Source organism: Cyphomyrmex costatus, unplaced genomic scaffold (assembly GCF_001594065.2).
Source record: "Cyphomyrmex costatus isolate MS0001 unplaced genomic scaffold, Ccosl1.0 scaffold120, whole genome shotgun sequence".
Classification (NCBI taxonomy): Eukaryota; Metazoa; Arthropoda; class Insecta; order Hymenoptera; family Formicidae; genus Cyphomyrmex; species Cyphomyrmex costatus.
The window spans coordinates 566246-577802 of record NW_017275174.1 but is presented as its reverse complement, the minus strand read 5'-3'; the positions used below and the strand labels follow the sequence as shown (position 1 = coordinate 577802).

The 11557-nt window shown below is 34.9% G+C and overlaps 2 protein-coding genes across 2 annotated transcripts; one reads left to right on the top strand and one right to left on the bottom strand.

Moving 5' to 3' along the window:
* Positions 1–225: 225 nt before the first annotated feature.
* On the bottom strand, positions 226–3371 carry LOC108778954 (putative fatty acyl-CoA reductase CG8306). Its single transcript, XM_018546288.1, has 7 exons — positions 3124–3371; positions 1839–2090; positions 1426–1675; positions 1154–1346; positions 796–1035; positions 450–707; positions 226–364 (listed from the first exon to the last, which is right to left on the bottom strand). The coding sequence occupies exons 1-7, from the start codon at positions 3313–3315 to the stop codon at positions 226–228; spliced, it is 1524 nt and encodes a 507-aa protein (XP_018401790.1). The 5' UTR covers positions 3316–3371.
* Positions 3372–5931: 2560 nt separating this feature from the next.
* On the top strand, positions 5932–7469 carry LOC108779174 (golgin subfamily A member 7). Its single transcript, XM_018546542.1, has 4 exons — positions 5932–5988; positions 6367–6426; positions 6584–6748; positions 6865–7469. Exons 1-4 carry the CDS (start codon positions 5959–5961, stop codon positions 7153–7155), a joined length of 546 nt encoding a protein of 181 aa, XP_018402044.1. The 5' UTR covers positions 5932–5958; the 3' UTR covers positions 7156–7469.
* Positions 7470–11557: the final 4088 nt, after the last annotated feature.

Below are 11557 nucleotides of genomic sequence, written 5' to 3'. Positions count from 1 at the left end.
AATATTTCAAGTTCTACTAAGATATAATATATAAGTATGAATATGTAAAGAACATATAGTACGTATGCATATACATCTCTGTAAGTAAAAAAATGAACTTTAAGTATAAGTATTCTATGTATGAATAACTTCTATGTATGAATAATAAAAGAAAATATTCAAATATATAATAGTACTACATTTATGGATTATCAGATTATACTCGAATATAATATATTTTAATATTTATAACTGATCAAAAAGCAAGTACATTATTGGTACGACTAAACCAGTTTTTGTCCACGTTGTAGCAAATAAAACTTTAACTAGCCACCAAATTAAACCTAGTAGAGCAGCTTGCAAACCCAGATGAGCGACCATAAGACTGGAATATAAATGTCAATCGTCATAAATATATAATTTATTTTTAACGTTGATTAAGTAATCATATATTCAGTAAATATACTTACATTTTATCTTTGGAACGTGCTTTTGGTAAAGATTTTGGAGATTCCTTATGAAGATATGTTCTAACACCTTGTACCAATTCTATAAAATAGTTTGGCCAGTTTAACGGTCTCATGTCCAGCGTAAATAATTTTTGATCTTCTAGTGATAACGATTCGTGCAACTGCAACATGCGCGGATTATTAAATTTCCATTCTTGAAAGATAAATTTCTCAAGGCGTCCTAATGATCTGCTGACATTTGTATGCAAACGAACCAGACTGAAAAAAATAAAAAAGACACATTCATTAAAAAAGAAATTTCGTGACAAATCGATATATTCATTTTATGTAAAATATCTAATCTTACATAGGACGGCTTCCGCATAATTTTGTGACTGCATCCAAAATATAAGCAGGAATGAAATGAAAGAAAATAGCTGAGATTTTAAATAAAAAGAGCGATGGTAGTAACTTTATATGTGGATACCAAATGGCGCTTCGTAATGGATAATTGTGTAAATGGTTATTAATTTTGTTTTCTATCAACTCCCATTTAAAAGGGTTACATGTACTGGATGTACAATGATACACCTTTAACCCATTGTCACTAAAAGTACAGATTATGTTAGAAAACAAATATTATAATTTAAAAAATGTTCGTGCCTCTTTTAAAAAGCAAAATATGTGTAAAACATTTAATAAAACGTATGTTTCTTTAAAATTACCTGTCACGGTCAACATTATAACCTGCAACAATTAGACTATTTACGACTATATCTACTGGAATATAATCATAAATAAGATGTTTTGCAACTGGTAATCTTCTTATGATACCCTTACCGGCACCTAATATAAAACCTTGTGGTCCATTCTTTGAAATTGTCCACCCTGGAACTGGTTCCTTCCATGCTCCTGCAACTAATTTATATACATTTTATTAAATATAGTAACATAAATGATAATGATATAATCCCCGTGTAATTAAATAAAGACTCACTCATCGAAGGACGAACGATAGTTGCTGGAAAACCTCCGTTTACTACTTCGTGTTCAGCCAAATGTTTGGTGAATGTATAAGGATTTGGATGATTCTTCAATATTTCAGGTGTTTTGGAATTTAAGGTGGCGTCATCTAGTGTATCGACAAGCTTCAAAAGTGTATTCACGTCCGCTGGCGCGGGATATATTATTTCATCAACATTATGCAATACTGCATTAACATACGCACTAGAAACATGAACCAGCGCCTAAAATGGCAGACATTAAATAAAACAATTATTCATCAAGATAAATAATTAAACGTCTTAAATAATTAAACGTCAAAATAAATAAATAAAGGTAATATAAAGGTATGTGTTAAAAATGCAAGGATAAGCGCTTGTACAATATTTCTTCAGAATACCGGTTTACCTTGAGTTTTTTTATCTCTCGACAGAGGTGGACGATTCTACGAGTTCCCAATAAGTTAATATTTACTGTAGTCTTTAGATCAGCCTCAAAGTCCAACGTAGCGGCTGAATGAAAAACGACTTCTACTGTATTTATTAAGATTGTTCGATCTTGAGAAGACAATCCTAAATTTTCTTCACTAACATCTCCAGCAATTGCGATCAGCTTATCAAATAAATCGGTTTGGTTCTCCTCCCTCATTCGGTTAAAGACCTATGTAGAAATGAGTTACAACTCATAATCAGTAAGTAAACCATTTATGATGTCAGCAGATTGGTAACCAATTTGGTCAAAAAATGTTAGCAAATTGGTATCAATTAAGTCCATATTAAGCTTGTGTTTTGCTAGCAGAGCCTGATTGATTTTTGTCATCAATTTACTATCAGATTATATAGTTAATATTCTGCATTGTTCATATTAAAAATCTACAGTGCATTTAACATATGATATAGATTTTTAACATTAAATATCAGCAGTCATAATCTAACAGCAGCATTGATAATAGAAGTTGAACAAAATCTGTCAAATTCTGCTTTATTTATGCTGCTAATCTATATTAAACTGTACAACAAATATGTCAAGATTTATTTTCATTACTGTCTTAGGCTATAATAGGATTTCTTACTTTTGTAAAATTTAAACTATATATGCATATTTTATTGCAAATATAATATATTAGCAATAAAAAGTAGATATTTTAGGTTTAAGTATTTTTATAAAATTCTAATGCACAGTTTTCAGTACAGTAATAAAAAAAAAATTTTTTACTTACTTGACTTGTATCATTAATCTGTCATCACTTTATTGACAAATTGCTGTATCAACATTCTGTCAACGCAATTCAGCAGAATGTTTTGCAATTTTTGAAATTTTGTTTCATATGCTAATTATACTTTTAAATTTAGAGGAATGATACCTCAGCAAATAATTATAGAACGGTTGCAAAACACTGTTGTGTTCTACTGAAAGCACTTATTATATGTCTGATTCTAATTAAATTTGTCGCTCTTCTGATAATAGGATTTGTAGCAAACATTTTACAAAATCTATTCTTTTTAGTTATTTCTTGCACAATTCATCTTTTCTCTTTTTCTATTCAAACTGAAAAAAAAAGAAAAGATGATAGGTACAAGTTCAAATAAAAAGAATAAATCTTCAGTTTTTAACAGACTTTTGGCTATCCAAGAATGGATGTAGGAGATCCACATTCAAGAAATCGCGAGAGGCGTTTCAATGCGCCACTTACCGAGTTTTTCGTCAATTCTTCCAATCTCTCCGTGATCTGCTTTCCCTTCTTCGGTCGTATTAGCAAATAAATGTTCTTAATATCAGGGCAACATCTCAAGAGTTTCTCTATCAAGCAGACCCCGACAAAACCGGTGCCACCGGTGATGAATATGCTTTTGCCATTGTAAAAATCAGATACGTACGATGCCATTGTTAACGTTAATCAGTGATCAATCAACTTGACAAAATGTTGACGGTAGATGCTTACAGAGGAGACAAATGGTTTAACTTAACTTGATGAATGAGGAGCAGCAAGTCGCGTTGCGAGCGACGTTAAAGACACGAAAATCGGTTACGCACCGACTGGCACCGACTGCTCTATTCTGTACCACGACTTGTCATATTAATAAACTGCCGACTGTCACCACCTACCACGGCACGGCAGTCACACTGCTGAGTGCTGTTACCTGTCACTACTCCACATGCTATTCCACAAGCACAGGTAGTTCTGGCAATGACCCAAGTTACTGTATATATAGTGTAATTTTCTTGATTTCACCGTTAAGACCAGTGACGGATTTAGACAGAGGTCTACGAGGCTCAGTCTTAGGGGGCGCTGACCTTTTAGTAATTAAAATTATAATAAAGTTAATTTTGTATTTATGTAGGATTGCTAATTGTAGCGCATTTCCGCCAATGATAGTGTTTTAGCACATAAAAATAAAATCTTGACGCTTTGGTAGAAAAGTGATACCTTTCGCTGATAATCAACTTCTTTTCATTGTTCATTTGTCCAAAAGAGACACCAAAGGTATAGGGCCTAGGGTGCAAAAATGTGTATATTCGCTACTGGTTAAGGTTCCAGAAGGGACTACGCAGAATAAAAGGAACAGAGAATAAGAATTTCAACCTATCAAAAATCATATACTGTGGAGTAAACAGTGTGTATTCCACAGTACATGATTTCTAATAGGTTGAAATTCTTTATTCTCTGTACCTTTTATTCTGCGCAGCCCTAAGCCCAAAAGACACAATGCGAGGAAATAGGGATAGAAATAACACGATTTATCAGAACCGTGTATTCCGTTATATCCGACTTCTGATAAGTTGAAACCGTATCTGTTCTTATCGTTATGTATACACCGAGACGAGACGCTAGGTTTTCGACAAATTTTCGTGACTATATCAATGGGACTTCAAGAGCCCAGGGATAATTGAAGAGCGATGACATTATCGACAATTAATAAAAATTTGCGATTATTAAATTCACGATTTTTTTTATTATATAATAGAAATGCTGTGTAAAGAAGAATGCATACTTTTAATGTTACAATATCTTATATTATCCGAAAAATTACAATTTTTTCTCTGCAGTTTTTATTGTTAATCAAACTCAATCTTTTCATCAGATCTCTTGTTTGCCGTTTGTTTGGTGGCGGTTATTTGCGAAATATTCATTATATATACAAAGGATTGAGAGATATCCATTAAAAGAGGATTCGTTGAAATTTTAATTAAATATTTTGCTAAGTTTTAATTTTAACTATATCAGAGTGATTTTAAATATTTCGTGTTTAGATTTTTAAAAAGGCGTAATTTTTGTTACTAATTTGTGAATTCAAATTGCACCTAATATCAAAATAATCAATATTAACAAATAACTAATATTTTTCATACACACACAGGATATAATATTTACCAAGAATATTATATAATATGTAAAAAGACGTATAACATTCATAGAATACTCTCATAATATTAAAAAATATATAATATTCATGAAATATTATAATTTATTTTAATTTTTTTATATTTAATATTTATTTAACGTTCTTGGAATATTATGCGTTTATAAAGAATTAACTAATATCCATTGAATTAGTTGCATAATAAAAACTTGAAAGAATTTTTGTCAAATATAGCGGCGTCGTTCAAAATGCTTTAAAAACATTGAACACACTATTTAGTAATAATTCGTAGTCGTAAATATTCCTTTCGCGCATCAAGGAAACACAAAAATATAAAATTAAGTAAAGAAATTTAATCTGAAACTATCGTTTTTCAATTATCTGTAATTATCCTCTTCGCTCTTCTCTTCTCCCATGTTCGAAAGCAAAACAATTTTCAATATTTCAAACATCAGAAAGCGCGCAAACAATCGCAAACGCGAAAAACGAATCCCGGAATGGGAGTTACTTTGTGTTTAATTTAATTTGGGGCACCTTCGACATTTTCTAATCTTTCTCTCTTATGACTCGTAACCTATGTAAACACTATAAACATCTCAGGTTGAGCCGTGAAAAGGAATGGAATTGAATGGAATATGAAATGAAATGAAATGTAGGGCGAAGACAGCGAAGGAGCGGGGCAGGAGAAGAGTGAATATCACGTTTCGGATGCGCGCGCACCGTTCATGGCGATCGCGAGTCGCGGAGTTGTGGAGTCTGTTCGTGTTCTTGCAGACGACAACGATAGACAGCGGTTCCTCGTTCGATTTACCGAGCCTGAGTTCTCGTCGTACCGATTCACATCGAAGAAGTCACGGCAACCGCGAGCGCGACGGCAACGATCGAGCTCGGCTTTCGTCGGGAGTGTACGGCAACCAACCGGCAAGACGAAGCTCAAAATGCCACTGGTGAGTCCATCCTCTATTCGCTCTTTCTCTCTTTTTCTCTCAGCTCTCTTCATCCCGCTCGTCCTCGAGCGCCTCTTTCTGGCTCATCTGGTTGTCATCCCATCGGTCGTGTGAAGTGTTTCGCTCGACTTGACCATCTTGCAATCTGTCCCTCGAAAATCAATCTCTGCGTCACGATTCTTGATCGACGAGCGATTGTGACTACGAAACGGAGCGAGGATGCGACTGCCTGTTCTCACGATTTCTGAGGTAGGAGCTGGGTGCGGTTTTTGTGGTTAACTCCAGGTACAATGAGCGATGCGAGGAGGAAAGAGAGTTTTCGAGAGACAAAGCGAGTTAAAACATCAGCGTTAAGCTTTATCTTATGTGCACAATGGAATTTAAAGGAATTGGTAATGACAGAAAAGTATGTCATTATGTATATTGTACTACAAGCTAACGCTAATGTCAATTACAATTGTTTCCAATATCAGGGTGATATACAATGTTGCAGTACTTATTGATGCTAAGAGCATGAGAATGTATTAAAAATATATGTTCTAATATTTGTAAAAAGAAGCAAATAGCAATTTTTTCGAGAAATTCAAATAATTCAATAATTATGCGACGTTACATTTTATTTTATAGAGCCAGAGCTCGAAGAAAACATTATGTGTACTGCCTGACGAGATTATTTACGAGAGAAAAGTACGTTATTGTACAAGAATCTGATATTAATATTTATTCTTTGTTAACATGTATGAAAATTTATTATACTATCATATTTGGAAGATAAGGTTATAGTCTGTACAAAAATATAGACTTAATAATGTACAATAAATATGGTAATGTTGTATCTTTTTAGAGTAATCATGCTGCCCTCACACCGCTGGAAGACATGTCCGCGGGACGAGGGCAGGCAGGTGGAGGGCCTCCTCAGAACTGTCAAAAAGTTTTTATACAGCGCGACTACAGTGAAGGTACTGTGGTCAAGTTCCATACACGGTTTCCTACAGAATTGGAGAGTAGAGTAAGTATCGCAGTCGACAATTTTTAATCTATGTACATCGCAAGACTAATATGTTTTCTGAAAAATCAAAAGAAACGATCGAAAAATATTTATTAGAAAATATTTCTTCAATTTAGTTGGACAGACAATTGTTCGAGTACACGATCAATCAATTGAACAACTACTTCGCCGAGGCAGAGCGTGCCAGTTGTTCTACATACTGCGAGAGCTGCCTATACTGTCTCACAGGTTATCTGATAAGCATATGTACTGAATCGCACTACGAAAAGTGTCTGCGCAAGGTTGCCAAGTTTGTCAGCGAACAAAACGATCGAGTGTACAAGCCACGCGGCCTCCTGCTGACAGATCCAACAACGCGCGGACTCAGGCTAATAGAGATCTCGGTACTGGATAGACCTGCGTCGTGACTGCATATTAGCCGATCCAGGGAGTTCTTCATGTGACCCCCCGTGCATCACTCTGGACATTATGTCGCCAGAATCACGGATATGCACGCGCTCGTGAGTGCCTGTCGGCACAATTATGGGGCATACCGGTTAGTTTGAATCATTTTCACAAGGTGCCGAAATTCTGCAAGGCTTGAAAGAAGAATTTTTCCGTCAACGATATCTTGTAGGCCGCAAATTGCTCAGGTGCACCTTGCACGATTAATCTTGCCGAACACGCATGCAATGATCAATCAAAACTCTCTTGTTGTCGGGCCATGCCTCGTACTTAGTTCTAAAAGGCAAATGTAGATTGATATGGTCAAATCTGTAATACATATGTACGAAAACCTGTGCGGGAAACAGGGATATATGCGGAAATATGCGCGATTGATTCGTGGGAATTTCACAGATTTATCTGTCAATTTAATTGTGACAAAGTAAGATTATACAAGGTCAGTCCAATTGTGGCAAGAAAGTCTTGTGTTCATTTGCATTCGTGATGTCTCGATCCTAAGTGGTAGCTGCTGTGTTCTCAAGGGAGAGCGTGTACCGAAGCGCGTGGATGGGTAACAAAGCCGTGGCACTTCTATAAGTTCAATTTTCTATGTGCATACACAGAACATATAACATACGAAAGTATATGAAGTATATGTGGCGAATTAAGGTGCGGTAGACAAGAGGAACTTCGTCTTCGTATATGTTATTGAATGACGCGAGTTAACTTACCATAAACCGGTACTTTAATTTGCCATATATATATAACGGGGTCTACATATTTTTTTACTGTTCATTTATGACTTTATCGTATCACCTGCATTTAATTAATGAGACATGAATGAGATGCGTGAATTACTTAGCAAAGAGGCATTCGATGTTAGCGTTTGTAGCACGTTTCGTTCAGGTTCCATCGAACTGAAAACCTCGATTGCGAGCGAGTCTCGTTCTCGATGAATGCTGATGAACGAATCTCCGAGTTCTTCTCATCTTCCGCGATGTATCTTCCATTGCGTTTGTGTATCCGCGCGTATAAAGTGTAAAGCTTTTTCACATACGTATATACATGGAATGGGATGTTCAGTTCGTCGCTCGTGTGGGTGCCTCTCGACAGCAAAGATGGTAGATTTGATTGGAATTACTAGCACAAACATTTGTCGCGCCGTAAAGAAACCCGAGAATTGGCAAAAAAAAAAAAGAGAAAAAGAAATTGTGTAAAAAGTGGTGATTTATAAAAAAAAAGAATAAGTTACATTACAAATTGACTAGTATTGTGATCAAGGCGAAAATCGTTTGCGATATAATACGAAAAACTTTGTACATTTTAGCCCGTTCTCTTAGTCGAAACTGGTCACCCATCGCGGCGCTAGACGCTTTTCATATTCCGTTCCCGCTAATTAGTTGTAAATACTAATGATCTCAAACGATACAACGACGCAACACCATATTTATCTTTACTTTTTCTTATGCGCTTTGGGAGCCTAAAGTAGTGCGCCAGAGATACACAACGCCAACGATCCTTTTTTGGCATGAAGATAGCTTCGATTTTAACGTAATGCGAGCTTCGCGTAGAGAGCGGTACGATGTACACATTCACATTCTATTCGACAGATATCCTAGAAACGTTCTTAGGATGTACTTCTACATAAATTTAATACTGGCTAATACACTGAAAGATAATTAATTACTTATTTTAAGTATTAAAAGCATTGTTGCTTATCACTTTTAGTACTCCAAATAAATAGTTAATTATTACTTTCAGTAATAAATTGGCCAGATTTTTGTAAAGATAGGAACATCTTCTAAACATTTTTAGGACATCGTTCGGAGATCTTTGCTGTATGAATAAATAAACATGAAAATCTTGCGTGTCCACAGTATTGAGAATTTGGACTTGTCGAGGTTCTTTATCGATTGAAAGCCTCGATTTATGCTCACTTGCCGCAGACAATGGCGAACAATCTCTCGTTCTTGATCACAATGCTCACGGAGCCTGCCCGACGTTGTAATGCGATGTTGTTTGCTGAAAGGATCTTGCCAAATAAGCGTGTCACTGCCTCGGCGTATGATTTCCTAGCACGTATAAGCGCTTGGAGGAGACGTACGGGGATCGTCCAAGAAAGATCTCTGAGATCGAGCGAGAGAAAAGTGATATCGAAAGAATGGAGGGGTGAAAACAAACGAAAAGCCGCAGGAAGGAAGTCTCCCGGGAAGTTTCCCGCCAATTTTTTTGGGACGTCGCAATATCACGTACATAGGGCTCTGACTGCATGTGCGTTCTCGCGTGCACGCATGTTTGCATATAATGTATATAATAGCGGATTATAATTGTCGACACGAAATCTAAGGAGACGGAAAGAAGTAAAAAGAAAAAGGAGGAACCGTTTGTTATACTTAATTTAATTTAGTAGGACCAATATTGGATTGATGATCCGTAACTGTAAAGGACACCATCGTATGAGTGTAATTTCTAAATGTTTTATTAATAAAAACGGCGTAAATATACGTCATGTATTAAATAATCCACCCTCGATCCCCATCGAGATAACGTTTCCTCTTTCTCCTTTCCTCGTTTCATTCAAGTGTTATAATTTTTTTTTTTTCAAACTCTGCAGTGGAAAAACAAAATGTTGATAATAATATTTTTATTAGTTATGTTCTTACATTAACGGTCTTTAGTATTGAATGTTATTTAATTTTTTATAAGTTATTCAAACCAATTTGCAGTAGTTAATTTCAGGTATAATTACTATAAATATCTGAGGAATAAAATTTGTATGTCCTAAATGTGGATGTCTTTCTTTTTCAAAAATATTAAACTAGTGTCAGCTCGGATTCAGTCTATTCAAATCCATTTTTTATGGATTTGAAATATGCATTCACAAAATTTTGATTCATTTTAATCCATTCTCGTTTACTGGGAGAAAAAATTCACAATATCATATTTTGGTAGAATTCGAATTAATTACGAAATCGAATTTTAGATATTTCTATATTGAATGGAAATGTAATTTTATTTCAGTAGATATGTTATAAATGTAAGTAATGTAGAGAACGAATCTGAAAGCACTTTATAGACAACAAATCTAATTATTGTAAACCGAAATTAATCGCTTCGATGCGATACTTCGACAATTGCTGTAATGTTGCATCTATCGATAAGTTCCGAGTTGTGAAACGCGCCATATTGAAGTCATAAAATTGCATTCGAAGCAAACTTCATTCAGCCGATCGGTTTCTCAAGTTACTTTATGAACGAGAACGCAATCGTCCAAACAGAACATCAAGTACGGTATTCAGGGCCACTTTAACCAACAACGATTAACTTAATTGGCCAATCGTATCTGTCGTTAAATGAAATGACAAATGCGATTGATCAATTCCAATGGACTAATCGGAATTGGTTAAAGTGGCCCTCAATTATTTTACGCTTTTTTTTAATTTAATAAGTTAATGACTTTTAGTGATCATTTTGAAGCTGTTACGATATTATTTTGATGTTGTATGATGGCTATGTTCTACTTGAGGTGCATATATACCATAATTAGTTATTGATTAATTAGTTGATTATTGTCGCGGTAATTAGTATTTCAAATAGAGGTGTATGGTTTTCTTACATCGCACGATTCGGTGGCTCTTATATTTGTTACATATCGGTTTAAAAATTGATCTCACGCGCGAAAAATCGTCGCGAAACTCAAATATTTTTTTTGGCACGTTAGCGTCGTACGCAATCGCTATTTCTTATCGTCAATATTATAATTTCAGCATCGGATCTGCTTCTTACGCCTGAAGAGTTAGACTTCGGAGTTTCGACTTCAACTTACCTATTTTCTCATCGAGGTTGTAGTTGCATCGAAAGTGTAATGGCTACGCGGTCGTCATCAGGTATGTGCATACTATGATTTTAAAACTGAACGAAAAAGTTCTTTATATATTAAAAAATAACACACACATATATATATATATATATATTTAAAATTCAAGTCAAATATCTCAATTTAAATATGGAACATTACTGTATCTCGAATGACAAAATCTATCGCTATTACGATGTTTATCGACGTTGTTCGATTTCTATCCGAACTTGAGAGAACCAACTTTATGATTTTTAAGTTATTTTGATGTGTCTAACAAAGGCCTGAGCTTTCGCGATAGGCATATAAATCACAAAAAGCATTAAAAGGAATTAATATAATTTATTTAATACAATATATTTAATTTTTTTTTAAATTCTTCAAATTGCGTTTTAAAATTCTCTTTTTTATTAACTATAGAATTTATGTTACGCTTAATCACGATCATAATTGGCAAATATTTTTAAAACAGGGCTCGACACGCTTTGCAACTTTCGGCCGATTTTCGAATCGGCTCCACCTTCCGCTGT

Bases quoted from the DNA above. Each gene is read 5' to 3' on its own strand.
- LOC108778954 (XM_018546288.1), bottom strand. From the start codon at position 3,315: ATGGCATCGTACGTATCTGATTTTTACAATGGCAAAAGCATATTCATC. The intron at 1,347-1,425 runs GTGAGTCTTTAT...TATATAAATTAG, and splicing joins TATCGTTCGTCCTTCGATGA to TTGCAGGAGCATGGAAGGAA. The intron at 365-449 runs GTAAGTATATTT...TTTATATTCCAG, and splicing joins GCACGTTCCAAAGATAAAAT to TCTTATGGTCGCTCATCTGG.
- LOC108779174 (XM_018546542.1), top strand. From the start codon at position 5,959: ATGCGACTGCCTGTTCTCACGATTTCTGAG. The intron at 5,989-6,366 runs GTAGGAGCTGGG...TTTATTTTATAG, and splicing joins CTGTTCTCACGATTTCTGAG to AGCCAGAGCTCGAAGAAAAC. The intron at 6,427-6,583 runs GTACGTTATTGT...GTATCTTTTTAG, and splicing joins AGATTATTTACGAGAGAAAA to AGTAATCATGCTGCCCTCAC.